Here is a 17,024-nt window from a genome sequence, read left to right on the forward strand (position 1 = left end):
CTAGTATAAAAGTTTCGCTCACGTTTAATGAATTCAAAGTTATTCAATTTGTATTATGTTATACCTTGTACGGGACATCCTTTTGTTGCACAAACATGTTTTAACATCACAACTGCATGCAACATGCTAATTGTTTATATAACAAATGTCTTTTTCCTATTGCTACTGGGAAATGCTTATTAATATGTTAAATTGCAAATTGTATATTTTTTTCTTAAAAACCAAACCAAAACAGTTTGAAACCGAACCGCACCGCACCGAACCGAACCAAACGATTTGGTTTCATTTCGATTTTGGCTTCAAAACCGCACCGAACCAAACCACAAAAAATTTCGATTTCGGTTTCGGTTTCACTCAAAACCACACCGAACTAAACCGTGTCCACCCATATCCCTCACGTCTCTCTCTCTCCTCATTTTCATTGTTTTTCCTCCTGCCTTTCTTTCTCTCTATAAAAAAAAGTTTTCGCATGTTGATAATAATGTGAATAAATTAATTGTCAAATGATTAATTTTTTTTTTTAACAAACGACATTATCTATACTAAGGAGGATGGGGTGAACTTAACCTCACAATGGGCTAGCAATAATGTGATTCAATTAGTTGTTCATTCAATATTATTTTCTCTATTTTTAAACACGTTCAAAACATCTTAAGAGGCGTGTAATGCCGGTTATAAAAAAGATTTTTCGCATGCGGATAATAATGTGATTAAATTAGTTGTCAAATAATTTTGTTTTTAACAAACGATATTATGTAAGAGAGAGGGGGTGGGCTTTAGCTTCACAATAGACTAGCAATAATGTGATTTAATCAATTGTTCATTAAATATTATTTTCTCTATTCTTATTGTAAATTCTATAGAGACCGATTTTATTATGTGAATTCAACTACTTTAATTGATTTATGAGGGATTTCTTCTAGCATGATCTAAGATTATTTATTTACTTCAAATATTTGACTTTCATTTTGTTAATTTATGCATATAAATGCATTTAAAACGTGTAAGTTGTGTGTAGTAAGTTGTGCGTAGCACGTCGTGATTTAAAAAATATCTTCTACACACGCTCACGCGCGTTCATGAAGGCTAGTAATGTATTAAATTAGAATAGAACTACCATGATAACTATAAGTTTTATACAAGCATTTAAAGGGTTAAATTGGAATGCACCCCGCAGAAACTTCAAAGAAATAAAGTTTATCTAGAAAGAAAATGATGTGTACACCAAACGGAGTAAAAATATGATGACGGTGTTCAAATAGTTAATACACTAGAAAATGTACCCGCGTGTTGCTACGGGATTTGAAGCATTGTTGAAGATGTGGAAAGTGCTAAAACATATATGCTAAGAAGTGGGGTTTATATACGTGTTACATCCATATGTTAATCAAGTGTTATTTACATTCGTATATTACATTACAAAAATTGGTGATGCTCAAGAAAAACAAATTGGGGATGCTCAAGGACTTTTTCGTAACCTATGGCTCTATCTCGTCCTAAATTGCATATGTTTACAACTATATAAAGTTAAAAAAATCCAGTTTTAATCCACTGAAGACATCCAAATCCATAACTCCATTAATGGTATCTCCTTTGTTTTGTACGACAACATTGAACTAAAAAATCAAAAAGGAGGAAATTAAAAACAGAATTTGATCACTCAGTGAATTGAATCACCTTAAATTGCATATAAATTGAATTTGAATTAAATTGAATGAAAGTATACAGACGAAGGGAAAGTTGTCATAACTTTACCATGCAAGATTTTACCATGCCCGATTTCATTTGCATGTCCCAAAATCAATTTACGAAATTAAGGTTGGGGTTTTCATATTCTCTATTGGGTAATGAAAGTCACGTGAAAAGTTCAGAAATAACCAAACCAAAATCCAATTTAGTACACCTAAGAAAAACATCAGCAAGAAACTATTTCCAACTCATCATTTGTTTATCAAACACAGTAATACAGTCATAGAAACACTCTTAACTCACTCACCAGAATTGAATTAATTAAATTGGATGTTGGGGTCAAGTCAAAACGACGGTCGGAGGGGCCAGACATTTTCAAAGGTGTTGAAGAGAAAAGAGGTCGGACAAATCAAGATCTTAGAAATGCAAGAAGGGAGCTTCTACTGGTGGAGATTCAAGTGTGCTTTGGAACTTAATACCAGCCTCTATAAAAATCCGCACTCGATGGAGCTTCAGAAATCGAAGAGGCGCCTGCTCATAAATCGAAAAGGCGTTTGCTTTCTCAAAGGCGTTTGCTTTCTCAAAAGCTGGGCTGCTCAGAGACCACGAGGGTCGATCTCAGGAATCGAAGAGGCGTTTGCTTTCTCAAAAGCTGGGCTGCTCAAAGACCACGAAGGTCGATTGCAGAAATCGAAGAGGCGCTTGCTTTCTCAAAAGCTGGGTTGCTCAGAGACCACGAGGGCCGATCTTAGAAATCGAAGAGGCACCTGTTTTTTCAGCCTTATCAGCACCTGTCACATGCACACTCAACTTTGCGGAAATTACGGGCATTCTGTCGAAGATTTCTAGTGAAGTAGAAAGCACGTGAATGTTACTGTTCAATCATTCACTTTCCACACGCAACATCAGCTCACGGGTACCACAGATAACTTTGCCAAAAATCTCTGACAAAGTTTAGACACGTGAAGCTTGCAGCTCTCATTACATCGCTATGACCAAGAAGGGTAAAAGAATAGCAAAGAAACAGCACTAACAAAGTTTAGACACATAAATTTTGAAGGTCTAGCTATCATATTATTACCCACAAAGGTAAAGGAACAAGACCATTGCTGGATAATTGGAAAGTCCCTGTGGGTCAACCTCTGTGCTCCGTGGCAAGGTAGACTAGCAAACAGGCCTAACCTTTACTCACATTCGAGAAAACACTCCCAACAAGATTGCTTGCTTCAAGATCGAAGAGGCACCGTCCTCCGAATCTCGAGAGCCAAACTCCCAACATGATTACTTTCTCAAAAAGCGACGAGACACCGCTCTCCGAATCTCGAGAGCCAGACTCCTAGCAGGATTGCTTTCTCAAAAATCGAAGAGGCACCATTCTCCGAATCTCGAGAGACAGATCCCCGACAGGATTGCTTGTTCAAAAACCGAAGAGGCACCGCTTTCTCAACTTCGAGAGCCCCTTAGATAAAGCTTGTTTGTAATCCTCACACCGCTTTCTCAACTTCGAGAGCCAGATCTCCTTGGATAAAGCTTGTCTGTAATCTTCACACGTAACATCAGCTTTCCAGATACCACACACCACTTTTTCAAAGTGCTGTGACAGAGTTAAAACACGTGAAGCTGGCAGCTCCCACTACCGTGCTATGACCAAGCAGGGTAAAAGAATAGTATTACTCCTTGTTAGGGAGACTCCTATATATGTCGACATCCATCCTTAACGGACAGGCAGACCTGCAAAAATGCTCAACCCTTCCTCATATCTGAGAAGGCACTCCCAACGAAGCCTCTCGAAATAATCAGCTTTCTTCCCCCCCGAGAATACCTCTGCAAACAAGCTACACTAGAGCAAGAATATCTCATATCATCAGGGTTAAAAGCAAGAGTATCCCATATCATGCTTTTTCCCTGTCTTTTCCTTTGGCCTTGTTCTTACCTGCAAGACAAGGAGAAAGAGAGCAATCAGTCAGCACTTGGAATCAAACTTCCAGTCCGGAACTGACTGCCTGGAACCCCATTGCTCTCGAGTACTCATCTTCAACATCTTATGCTTCCTGAAAAGATACCACATCTGCCTGAGGAACAAATAGGGCAAGTGAGAAGGATACAAGGAAGCATGTGGAGACAAGCGCAACAGAACACGTGCCGATACATCCACTACTTTGTCAACAGCAAAAGTATCCCATATCAGCAGGGTCGAACGTACTCTAGATTTGATGGACTTGTTTTGACCCTCAAATTCTTCAGTCGGCCTTATACTCTGGTGGAAACAAGAAAACCCTCCAGCTTAGTTCAAGAATAAGCTTGTGGAAAGTTACTTCTTCAAAAGCAAAAGTATCTCATATCACCTTTTCTCATTTTCTTCTCTTTATCCTTCATGCTACCTGCAAGATAAAGAGAAGGATAACAATCAGCCGGAACTCGAAATCAAACTTCTGATCTGGGACTGATTGCTTGGAGCTCTGATTGCTTACCTTGTCTGTCACCTCTTTCAGCAGATCCCCTAGCTCGGCGACTTGGGGGTCTCCTACTACATGGTTTGTATCGCGCTTGACCAAGCCTTAAACTACAAGTAAACATCAAGTGAAATTGATACATTACCTTATGCATCTCCACCAGTTAAAGATACCACCCATGGAGGGAGGAAGAGTACTTCCAAAGAAGATGTCACATCTACCTATGAGACAGATAAGGCAAGTGAAGACGATACCACACTTCGGTACTTAAAAGTTTCATGATTACGAGATCATTCTTCCACAATATTTCCTAATGTCATTTGTACTAAATCATTCACTTGTACTCACTAAATGAGAGCTTGAACCTATATACTGTGTAAACCCTTCACAATTAATGAGAACTCCTTTACTCCGTGGACGTAGCCAATCTGGGTGAACCACGTACATCTTATGTTTACTTCCTGTCTCTATCCATTTACATACTTATCCACACTAATGACCGAAGTAATCTAGCGAAGATCACAAACTTAATATTTAAGATGATATTCTTTGGTGTATGCTTTTCGCAAACGATATAGTGTTGATAGATGAAATGCAGGAAGGGGTAAACGCGAAGCTTAACCTTTGGAGAGAAGTGTTGGAATCTAAAGGTCCTCGCCTAAGCCGATCAAAGACAGAATATATGGAGTGCAAGTTCAGTGCAAACGGAGGCCAAAATGAGTTAGGGGTGAGGATCGGAGATCAGGAAATACCAAAGAGCGACCGTTTTCGCTACCTAGAATCTATCTTGCAAAAGAACGGAGAATTTGATGGAGATCTCACCCATAAAATACAAGCTGGATGGATGAAGTGGAAGAGTGCATTCGGCGTGTTGTGTGACCGTCGTAGGCCACTGAAGCTCAAGGGAAAATTTTATAGGACGGCAATAAGGCCGGCAATGCTGTATGGCATAGAATGTTGGGCGGTGAAGCATCAACACGTAGATGTAATGGAGATGAGGATGCTTCGTTGGATGTGTGGGCACACGAGAAATGATAAGATTATGAATGAGGATATCCGAGGTAAAGTAGGAGTAGCCGAAATTGAAGGAAAGAAGAGAGAAAATCGGTTACGGTGGTTTGGACATGTGCAAAGAAGGCCTACTGATGCTCCGGTTCGAAGATGTGACCACAGGACAGAGGTTCAGGGCCGAAGGGGTAGAGGAAGACCTAGGAAAACTTTGGAAGAGACCCTAAGAAAAGACTTAGAGTACTTGGATCTAACGGAGGACATGACACAAAACCGAACGCAATGGCGTTCTAGGATTCATATAGCCGACCCCACTTAGTGGGAAAAGGCTTTGTTGTTGTTGTTGTTGTGGATGTTGGGGTCAAAATTTTATGTCCGCCTAAGGATATTTGAGACTAAAAATTTAACTCTACTCAGTTTAGCTTCCAAGTCATTTTTATTTTCGGTCTTCAGATTTAGACTAAATATTTAACATTACTTAGTGTAGTTTCAATTTTAACTTTCCCTTGAGCGCTTGTCTACTGGATTTATCTTCTATAGCCTTTTGTTTGCAATTTGAATTACATGACTCAAAATACAGCCCAAATAGAACACAAATGGCCCTTAGAAAACAAAATGGGAAATATTTACTAATCACTATTCATGGTTTTGGTCAAAGAACTCAAATTTCAGAGATACAAAACAGAACAGCTCGTATAAATCATTTATAAAGGTTACCTCTTTTTGGTTGAAAAATTGAAGGGTGACGCCAATTCTTCTTCAGCTTCCACCTCCTTATGGAACTTGACCCGCCAGTCACATTTGCACGTGAACCTGAAATCAACAACCAGTCAGTACCTTTGGCAAGCTCATGGGGGTATGACAACATGTATAGGAATATTATTGCAACTCTATTAAACGAAGAAGTATTCAGTTGAGGATGTCAATGAAGGAGGGAAGAAGAAGAAAAGAAATGCTAGTTGAGGAACAAAAGAATTTTGATGCTGCGTTCGGTTTGGATGTATGGTCTAAGAATTTACAAACTGCCTATATGATTCACTCGCTTCTGTGTCTTCATCAAATCTATTTCTTTTTTACTACCTCTTCTTTCATGAAGGTATAATCGTTACATTATTTTCTAACATAAAATATACACCTAACAGGCGTTTAAAACATTGCTCATAAGTTAACTAAGGTGGGTTTTGCTTGAGTAGTTGGTGACCTTCACAGTCGGCCAATTGCGGCTGACATGTGATTGATCGTATAAGGATACAACAACAACAACAACAAAGCATTTTCTCACTAAGTGGGGTCGGCTATATGAATCCTAGAACGCCATTGCGCTCAGTTTTGTGTCATGTCCTCCGTTAGATCCAAGTACTCAAGTCTTTTCTTAGGGTCTCTTCCAAAGTTTTCCTAGGTCTTCCTCTACCCCTTCGGTCCTGAACCTCTGTCCCGTAGTCACATTTTCGAACCGGAGCGTCAGTAGGCCTTCTTTGCACATGTCCAACCACCGGAACCGATTTTCTCTCATATTTCCTTCAATTTTGGCTACTCCTACTTTACCTCGGATATCCTCATTCCCAATCTTATCCTTTCTCGTGTGCCCATACATCCCACGAAGCATCCTCATCTCCGCTACACCCATTTTGTGTACGTGTTGATGCTTCACCGCCCAACATTCTGTGCCATACAACATCGCTGGGATTGATCGTATAAGGATATCTATTTAAAATAGTTAAGGGACTTCAAGGATGCCTCTAGATTTATTCTGGTTAGAAGATCGGGTTGAGTAACAAGTTTTGACTCCAACGGATATTTTGCATAGAAGACTTCAGAAAATGTGATTCGCAAAATGATGTCAGATTTCAAAATTTAAGGCATGTTTTAAGTGCACTAAGATATCTCGAAACGTATCCTGATGTGATACTATAATTTCATGGAAGGAAGAAGAAAGAATAGTCTAAAATTTTCCTGTCCAATAACTCCATCACCCTCATCTCCAATCAGAGCAATGATATCCTCAATAGACAGAATTGTTTTATTTTGGGTACTCATCTAAACACACAAAAATTAAACATTTTCTCATCCAATTCACATATAAAATGGTCCAAAAGTGCATGCAGTGGTTGAGTAGAAACTAATGTTACTTTGAATTGATGAAGTGTTTATCCTCTAGAAGATCTACATATCTATTATAAACCAATCTTTAGTCTTGCAGAAAGTGATATGCTGACTCCAAATTCCCATAATATTAAAATTGATTTACAGTACAATCTGCAAATGTAGTTAAATATAATGCTTCCCATCATTGCCATTGTTGCAAATCCAATCGTATGTGCAGATTTATGGTACAACACATGATCGAATTAGATAGTTGTATGAATACATGTTTGTTCTTTCCCTTTCAACTTGTTTGGATCCTCACTTTTCTCAAACAAAAGATTAGACTCTTATGACTTCTTAGCATAGGGCTTAGAAGGTTTAACCACTCGCAAAACCACTAATAACATCTCTCAAACCATTCATTGTGCATATTCATGCCATTTTAATATTGAACCTTATAGGAATCTAAGCTCATCAAAGCGTAACTCCGACAAAATATACATAGCAAATCGACACTTAATTTCGCATGATACTTTTTTTGAGGAAAAACAACGAAGAAAGCCATTGGGTTACCATCGTCAAGCGCTCTCATTTGCCTTGAAATGGGGGTACCATAGACACATATCCAAACCAGACGCAACGATTCGTATTCTCTGAATGCATTGGTTTATCAAACACAAAACACACAGCCCTAAGATCATGTAGTAAGATTTGGATTTTTCTTACGCATGCATACAGTACAAATGTAATATAGTTATTTGAAAAAAATACTCCAGCTCATCACTTGTAGCCATGACGCCTTTTTAAAATTATTAAAAAACTGGAATAACAGTAAAGAAATTGGCAAAAAATCAAACCTACTAGTCATTGGTGACCTTCATATGATAAGCAACCACCCATACCGCAGCCTCTGACGCCTATCCCAAAAATATGGACCTATAATATTCATTCCCACAGGCACCAAAACCACCATAGTCGTCTCATCCCTCCAAGCCGCATAGCTATTCTTGAAAACCCATTACACCATTTTCCTAGCCGCCCCCTTTACCGCAACAAACCTCATCAAAATGCCCAATAACTGTTCCGGATGGCACACACCAAATTTTATCATGAGAAAAAAGCAACCCCAGACCCAAATTAAGCATTTCATAAATCCTATTTACTGAAAAGATCTTTTTTTTTTTTTTTGAAAGGGAGGTCACCAATGCTATCATAGGGCATGAGCAGAGAGCGGTTCCAAAACTGCAAACAAAAGCCCCCAAAAGAAAAATCAAAATCACCCACATACCCAATCGGAGGCTACAAATTAAAAACAAAAACAAAACAAAAAGAAAATTTGAACAGAAAAACCATTTGTAAATCCAAAGAATTTCCATGTCCAGTGCATTCTTTCTAATAATTGACACAAAAGAAATAAATATACAGCCCTAAACCCTAAATCAGTGGAAGCAAACAGAGAAGGTCAGGTCCTCGAGAGAAAAAAAAAAAAGAAAACCGAAAGGAAATTCGCTATTTACATTTATACCAAAATTATGAACATGAATTTAATCTTATTTGAACACATCCTTGAGCAATCTTACCTCAAAGCACATCACCCAGGTAAGTTCTATAGCATGTGTGGCCTGATCAGCCAACTGCGCGTGCCCCACCGTCGAGATTACCACGTCGACTTGCTCGATCGCCTTCACCAAGCTCTCATAATCGTACAGATCACCCTGTAAATTATAAATAATAAAAAAACCACTCAAATCAAGCAAAACCCAATTGGCTAATCGGATCAAAAAGCTACAAAATGCTGGAAATTTTACAAACCAGGACAAAATTGAAGCCCAGATCCTTGAGGTTCTCGAGAAATTTGGACTTTTTCGGGTTAGAGAGGGTAGTTTCTCGGACCAGAAAGTAGGTGGGGTGGCCGGCCTTGGCGCTGGCCTAGACAATGATCTTTAAAGTGCCGCCAATGAAGAGGAATTTGGACTTCGATGCCATCAGGAATGGGATTGGGTGGAATCATAATGGGATGAATTGGAGAGAGATAGCGAGTGATTCGATTCGAAGTGGTGCATGAAGGAAGAGGTGGAGGGTCGGTGAGGAGGAGCTTGAACTCCATTTGCAGTCGGAGGCTGAGAGCAATGAAAACGTGGCAGCAATCCCAGAGGAGATCGAAATGAAAGCACACCTGGAGAGTTCGAGAGACATCCACCGTCAACACGTGGATAACAGCGGCATACATGAAATAACAGAAGATGAAAAAGGGCAAAAACGGAAGAACATTGTAAAAGTAACAGTGTTTTGAGTCCATAAGGACATCATGGGAATTTACCTGAAAGTTTCTCTTTTAGTACGAGAGTTACAAGACTTACCCCATTATCTTATTTTTCTCACCCACGTTATAATCTCCCTCATCTTAAAAAGTTAAAAAATTAAAATATTATTTTCTCACCACTGTTATTCCCAAAATAACCTTTAATATATATGTACATATGAAATTATAAAATTGTCTCTTAAAAAATATAAGAAATAATATGTAAATGAAAATCACTAAGGTCTGCAAATTCAAATGGAAACGACAGAGGTATCCAAATTCAAAATATTTCGACAAATACAAATTTAAAAATACGATAGACAAATTCAAATGACCCACACAAATTATTCTTCTACATTTTCAATGGAAACATAATCTTTTACCTCTTCTTCATAAGCTTCATCTTCTACCTATTCAATGAAAAAGTCATCTTCTAAGCCTATTGCTATTTTTTTTTTACTTTCTCTGAATGAAATGAGATAAAAATATGAGTTAAGGTTTAAGGTAGACAAATTGTCTCCCATACCCAACCTGTTTTTTTTTTTTTTTTTTTAAATTAAGCAAAACAAGATAATTAATGTCCTTATCAGTCTTTTTGTAAATGGACAAATTTGTAATTAAAAAATTCATTAAAAGGTGAATGAAAAGATAAGATATTGAGGTAAAAGTAACATCACTCTTTAGTGTATATATATAATATAATATAATTTTACTGTCAAAATCATTGAAAAGTGAAGGAACAAAAGTTCAACATTTTCGATCCTAATACGTTTGACTGAGTAGTCCGGAAAGTTACATTTAAATCTTGCATACATGGATATAATGAATGTTTCAATGGTAATATCTTATATAATAATCGTATCACTAAGTGGAACGTAACATTGTATCTGGACCCATATTCATGCCATTTTCTATAGCTTTTATTTGACAAATAAATAAATAAATAAATAAATAAATATAAATAAAAAAACCTTCTACGAAGACATGGTCGTAATGGCAGCTACGTACTGATCAATATTAAATATCAAGAAAAACAAGATTTTCGTTGTCAAGGTTCATTTACCCTTGACCCTTTTATAGTTGACTTGGAATTCATACAGTATAGTTTAAATTCTAGCTTCTCTTTTTTTTGTGCAGCAATGGATACCAAACCAATCTTATTGTTCGAGTTCTCCGTTATTTTATTATGTGCATTTTGGAAGTCTCACATCTCCCTTGCAGCTGAACACTATCAGCGAAAACCAATCTCTCTCGGGCGATCAAACCATTGTCTTTGCAGGTGGGATGTTTGAGCTAGGTTTCTTCAAACCAGGTCAGCTTTCAAACTACTATATAGGTATATGGTACTCCAAGCAAGTAGCATCTGAGAGCAAGTGGTATCTGAGAGGACTGTTGTTTGGGTAACAAATAGGGAAATTCCAGTGATAGGGATTTTACCACGCACGTAACAGTGTTAAAAACTCATATAATACTTGCAAAAATGACAAAGATATTGTAGTATAAATAGTTTCCACATGAATTATTAAATAATTCGAAACAAACCAAATTTCAATTAATTATTGTAAAACAAAAATTGAGATGATTGATTTTCATGACCTAATGTAATAAAACGAATTTAATTAATAAAAGTAAACCAATCTGCAATATTAAAAAGGGAACTTTAACGAAAAGCTCATTGTACAGTTCACTTTAACGAAAAATCACATTTTTACACTAAAAAGTCAATCCTAATACTATTCACTTCACCCTTTATTTTGTCATTATCGTTAAAACTCAAAGTTTTCAAGCTCTTTTCATTAGTTTTCTCTATTAAAAATGAGAAAAAAGGAAATAGTTTTGTAGAAATCAAATTAAGAAAGCACTAAGGATCCGCCATCACATTAACAATCCTATATAGTCCTCCCAATTAATTATGACATATACATGCATATTTCGAAGGTTAGATTTTCCTAATATATGCCTTCTTAGACTCCCAATATATACGTATATCAACATGCAATCCGTCTGTGGTATTAAGATCAAATCTAAATATGCATGACTTATTAAGTTTTGTGAAACCTTTTGAAAAAATCATTCAACCCTTAACACGTAGTATTCATCCTAAATGCACCTGCACATATTAATCACAAGAAGTTTTCGTCAAAAACTCAAGATAAAAAAACAATACAAACCGTGGGCCTCAAAAACTCAAAATAAAAAACAATCATTTACTTTTTGTTTTCTTTCTTTTTCTATTTCTATTTCTTTTCTCTTTTTTTTTTTCCTGTTTTTTTCCTTCTTCCTCATGGGGCTTTCAAAACACGCGCAAGTGCAAATGGGAAGGGTTCAAATTGATTTCAGTCAGATTGGTTTGTAGCAATGATTTCAAGAGAGGTGTTCCCGTCGATTTAGCAGTAGAAGCAGCTGATCGACAACTGGGTTGATGTCGGTATTGCAGCAGCAATGATTCGATGTCGGTTCGTGAGCTACAGGGCACACAAGCTTCGATCTAGGTGCGATGCAGCAGTGGATCATGATAGATACGGATCGGCGCGGTGGACTCGGGTCAGCAACGACGGCGTCGCTCGCTGGTCGGACAGCGTAGCACAACTGGTGCGCGACTAGGAGTTTTGTTCTGCACACAGTGAACGGCTTTTGGTTTTTTTCTTAAACTAGGCTCTGGTGCCAAGAAGAGAATGCTTTGAATGATGTGTTTATTCTTCTCAGGAAAATGTAGAATATACAATCTTAATTCTAACTAAATAGGAAAGAATAATTACAGAAGATTACAAATATATTTCTCTCATATTACTCATATTACACGGGGATCCATCTTAAAGAGGAAATTCTAAATTATAGGAATTATAAGTCAACAAACAAACCAACGTAAGAGTGTGGATCAACCAACGAATGCACCATTCTAACAACGTTAATATCATCAATTTGAGTCTAATTACCATCAATGTAAGAGTCAGTTTGATTACAATTAGCATCAGTAAGGACATCAGTTTAATCTCGAACAAAGCTCCACTGCCAGTTTCGGCATTATTGATCTCCACAACCTTGAAACCCATGATTGTGCTGATTCTTTATCGGGACGAGCCCAAAAACACAAACAGAAAAAGAAAAAGAAAAAAGAAAATCAGTTAAACTTGTTTTTGAGAGAGACAACATGAGTATGGTATATATACGGAGGACGTACATAAAAAATGCGTCCGTTTTCGACGAATTCAGACATCGGAAAGCGTCCTCCCTCTGACGCCGCCGTCGCCGTCAAGTGTTGCAGTTTAGCCTCGCTTTACTCCACGGCTTATCTGTGTCAAATCGACCGCTACATCTCCCACAAAAACCCTAAATCTTTTCATCAATTTTCAGTAGCGTACGATCCGATGCGCCTCGACACACCTTAAGCCTGTTTTTGAACAATCTCCGAAAACAGAGCTAGTCATGGAGGCGCAGATCCTACTGCGGTGTCAAACGTGGGGGTTTTTCTCTTCTCATAGTTTTGCCACTAAAAACGTCCACTAAATTTTCAGAATTTGGATTTTTTTTTTTTATGTATTTTGATATTGTTTTGTGAATTTTTGGCAATGAATACAAATTATCCGCGCTTCTGAGAGCAATCGATGAAGTAGAATGTGATAATCAATGGTTGAATTTCTTGATATGAGCCATTTAAGTTTTTGATTTGCTGATTTGGGTCGGTGACATTTTTGGGTTTTGTTGATTAATGTTGGCGGTGATGACTAAATTTTACAGCTTTATGCCAGTTCTGCTTCAGAAAATTCGTGATTGAGAGAGCTGTTTCATACTCTGAGCCTTCTGTTTATTAATTTGATTTTGTTTTTCTTTAGTGTTATGGATTTCTGTGTTTTTGGTGGTGCCGATGACGATTCAATCCGCTTGTTCGAGGTGCAGTGGAATTGAGACCCTGTTTACAGGGAGAACCCCTCAGTGAAACTGCGTTCATATGAATTCAATGGATTTAGCTGAGGTTTTAATCTTACTTACCCTCCTAGTAAAATGTTTTTGTGTTACTTGTTTGGTTTGTTGTCTGTCTAAGATTAGATTTGTTGTTTGGTATGTTATTAATTGATTGTGATTGGTGTGTTAAATTTTGGTGATATCTTCTTGTCCTTTGGCCTGTGATGATTCAATCCGCTTTTTTGAGGTGTAGTGGAGCTGAGACCTTGTTTACAAGGAGAACCCCTCGGCGAAGCTACATTGCATATGACATTAATGGATTTAACTGAGGTTTTAAGTCTTCATCAGCATCAAAATCCATTGTTTTTGTCCTAATTGCTTGTGTTGTTGAATATGGTTTATTATTTTGTTCGGATTAAGTAATGTTTAGGCGTCAATGATGTTACAATCCAACGTGTTTGAGGCGTAGCGGAAGCGAGAACTTGCATTTGTGCAGGTAGAACCTACTCATGGAAACTACGATCCCTTGACAGAAACAATGTAGCTGAGGCATTGCAGTCATGTGGTTTTGTTGTGTATTGTGTTTAAATGTTGGTTTTGAGTTTCAACTATACCCTTATCCTTTTTCGATCAGGTGTAGGGTCTGAAATAACTCATAAATTAGAGTGTTGTCATCAGCTTCATCCTGTGTTACTGGTCAAGACTGGAGTTAAACAACAACACTACATCTAATTGCACTAATTTTGTTTCATTTATTTTGTGATTTTTGTTAAATTTTATCTAATTTTTTGTTGGAATCGACTCTTGTGATGAATTGATATGTATGCTCAATAGCTGCTGCTGGATACTTCTATTAACTGAATTGGGGTTAAGTAATTAATATAGTGATAATAATTTCTAAAACCTACAGGCCTCACCCTGTCTCCATGGGGGAGTACCCTAAAAAAAGGAACCCTTCCTCTCCCAGCCGTTTTCAGGGTCGTCCGTGAATTCTTTGTCAATGGTTTTGGTTTTTGAATTGCCCGCTAAATGGACTCCTTCCTATCTGTTGTTCCCAGCTGATCTTTTTGTTGTTGGAGGATTTAGATTTTGTAGTGAGTAATTAGTTTGCAGGAGTACCAAGTGGTACAAACAAGCATGGAAACAAGAGGATGATTGGTGGAGAAAATGGCGCGTGGAAATCATGACCTTGGATTCGTCATGTGTGGATGGGTTTATGTTGTACCGTCTTTTGATTGGAATTCAGACCAAAAAACAGACGTGTGGTAAATTGGAATTTGAAAATTATCAACGTATCTCTGTTTTTGTATCAATTTTTGTTGGTAAAACTTGTATGGATTGGAAAAGATTATGATAATTTGTATCGAGCATGAGTGCTTAGTTTGGTACATTAGCCTGCAGTCGACGCAATCTAACTTGAACATGTCCTTATTGTAACACATACCTCCATCTCTTCTCGGGTTTTGGATATGTGATGCCTCCAGGGTTTGCACATTGTATACAGTGGAGTATTGATGAATTTGAACAGAAGCGTAATACTAGGAGAAGCTTTTGACAGAGGAAGGACAATGTACAAGCTAGGAACTGCGTGTGATGGGTTGAACAGTTGACTTAATGCATAGAATTTTCTACAAAGTACAAAGTCTAATGTGCCGGCTAGGAACTGTCTGATGGGTTGAATAGTTGACTTAAGGGCATATAGGTTAAGTTCCAGTAACATCCATACGGTAAATCATTGCCTGCCTGCTGAATTCTTTGTACAGCCATGGATACCAAACCAAACTCAAAGTTCGTGTTCTCCGTTATTTTAGTGTGTGTATTTCTCGAGTCCCATGTTTCCCTAGCAGCTGACACTATCAGTGAAAACCAATCTCTCTCCGGCGATCAAACCATTGCTTCTGCTGGTGGGATGTTTGAGCTAGGTTTCTTCAAACCAGGTCAGCTTTCAAACTACTATATAGGCATATGGTACTCCAAGCAAGTAGTATCTAAGATGACTGTTGTTTGGGTAGCAAATAGGGAAATACCAGTTTCTGATATATTTTCTTCGGCATTGAGCATCTTAGATGGTAACTTAGTTCTGTTTGACGAGTCCAAAACCCCGGTTTGGTCAACAAATTTAAACTCCACCACCAATTCTGGTTCTGTACAAGCAGTTCTTTTGGACAGCGGAAACCTTGTCTTGAAAGCGGGCTCTAGTAATAATACACTAGAGCCTTTATGGCAAAGCTTTGATCATCCAACTGATACTTTGCTACCAGGAGGTAAATTTGGATTCAACAAAATTACAAATCATTCCCAAATTCTGACTTCATGGAAGAATTTGGAGGATCCTGCACCAGGTCTTTACTCTCTTCACCTAGCCCCAGATGAAGGCGATTCATGTATCTATTTGTGGAATAGGTCTAGACAGTATTGGACCAGCGGACCATGGAATGAAAGTTTGCGTAATTTCAACATGGTTCCTGAATTGAGGCTATTTAATGACTTCAATTATAGTTCTGTTAGGAATGAGAACGAAAGTTATCTCACATATTCTATTAACAATCCTAAAATTGTAACTCGAAGCTTGATGACTGCCTCGGGACAGGTTCAGCAACTAACATGGTTGGATGCTTCCAAGCAGTGGAATGTGTTTTGGTCTCAACCAAGACAGTGTGATGTTTATGCTTTTTGTGGGGCTTTCTCCAGTTGCAAACCTACATCCTTGAACTACTGCAAATGTTTGAAGGGCTTTGAGCCAAACCGGCAGAGTGATTGGGACTTGCAGATTTATTCTGGTGGATGTTCAAGAAGAACCAGTGTGAAGTGTGGGAATGCTACGGGAGACGGGTTTCTAGAAAAAAATAGCAAGTCCTTGCTTGAAAATAGCCAAAATGAACGCGCTCTTAGTTTTGAAAGTTGTAGATCAGCCTGCTTAAATGAATGCCAGTGCACTGCTTATGTTTATGACAGCAGCAATGGATGTTCAATATGGCATGGAGATGTCTTGAATCTGCAAGAATTTGAAGCAAATGATGGTGATGGAAGAATTTTATACATCAGAGCTGCAGCTTCCGACATTGAGAAAAAACGTAATAAGAGAATGATTATTCATGTCTTACTTGGAGCCGTTAATCTTAATGTTATCCTGATGATCGTTTTCTTCTCTTTGCAGGTGTAATTAAGTTGTCCCCTTTGATTGCAATAGTCTCAACAATCACAGGTTTGCTTGTTGTCATTTTTGGCTATTTCTTATGGAAGAAAACATTGGGAACAAAAAGTAAAGTTGCGGCTGGAGGTGAAATGAATGATGCAGAACTGCCGATCTTTGGTTTAAGGGCTATAATAGCAGCTACAAACAACTTCGCTGAAGCTAATAAACTCGGAGAGGGAGGATTTGGCCCTGTCTACAAGGTGACACTTCCACTGTGTATTCTAAATACTAATACATTTGTCTCCTCATGCACACACCTTGTTTATTTATGACCTTTGGATTGAATAATTCCAAGGAGATGAATCACGGGACAAAGTACACATGGGTGTGCAGAAGGAGAATAAAGGGTGTCTGAAAATAATTTCTCCTTTCATAAACCTGACCGTTC

General features: G+C 37.9%; 1 protein-coding gene, 1 long non-coding RNA gene and 6 other non-coding genes across 16 annotated transcripts in view; 7 read left to right on the forward strand and 1 right to left on the reverse strand.

Moving 5' to 3' along the window:
- The window catches only part of LOC126582591 (cysteine-rich receptor-like protein kinase 44), a 106,699-nt gene that overhangs the window by 63,949 nt on the left and 25,726 nt on the right, over positions 1-17,024 (forward strand). The window contains exons 3-4 of one of the 9 annotated variants that reach the window (XM_050246749.1): positions 13,937-16,514; positions 16,598-16,836. In XM_050246749.1, coding sequence (XP_050102706.1) covers positions 15,206-16,514; positions 16,598-16,836 — 1,548 coding nt within the window. In that variant the 5' untranslated portion in view covers positions 13,937-15,205. The other 8 variants (XM_050246744.1, XM_050246746.1, XM_050246747.1 and 5 more) reach the window with 8 other exon arrangements.
- LOC126582601 (uncharacterized) overlaps positions 1-17,024 on the reverse strand; it is a 72,968-nt gene that overhangs the window by 33,186 nt on the left and 22,758 nt on the right. The gene's annotated exons all lie outside the window — the stretch shown is intronic.
- Positions 12,759-12,855, forward strand: LOC126584078 (small nucleolar RNA snoR134). Its single transcript, XR_007609994.1, has one exon. It is a non-coding gene; the product is annotated as a small nucleolar RNA snoR134 (small nucleolar RNA).
- Positions 13,102-13,190, forward strand: LOC126584072 (small nucleolar RNA U36a). Its single transcript, XR_007609989.1, has one exon. It is a non-coding gene; the product is annotated as a small nucleolar RNA U36a (small nucleolar RNA).
- Positions 13,248-13,340, forward strand: LOC126584033 (small nucleolar RNA Z223). Its single transcript, XR_007609951.1, has one exon. It is a non-coding gene; the product is annotated as a small nucleolar RNA Z223 (small nucleolar RNA).
- On the forward strand, positions 13,399-13,512 carry LOC126584045 (small nucleolar RNA Z278). The gene has a single exon (XR_007609961.1). It is a non-coding gene; the product is annotated as a small nucleolar RNA Z278 (small nucleolar RNA).
- On the forward strand, positions 13,658-13,772 carry LOC126584047 (small nucleolar RNA Z278). Its single transcript, XR_007609963.1, has one exon. It is a non-coding gene; the product is annotated as a small nucleolar RNA Z278 (small nucleolar RNA).
- Positions 14,063-14,170, forward strand: LOC126584062 (small nucleolar RNA snoR97). Its single transcript, XR_007609980.1, has one exon. It is a non-coding gene; the product is annotated as a small nucleolar RNA snoR97 (small nucleolar RNA).

The sequence above is a fragment of the Malus sylvestris genome, chromosome 9 (assembly GCF_916048215.2).
Source record: "Malus sylvestris chromosome 9, drMalSylv7.2, whole genome shotgun sequence".
In the NCBI taxonomy this organism is placed as follows: Eukaryota; Viridiplantae; Streptophyta; class Magnoliopsida; order Rosales; family Rosaceae; genus Malus; species Malus sylvestris.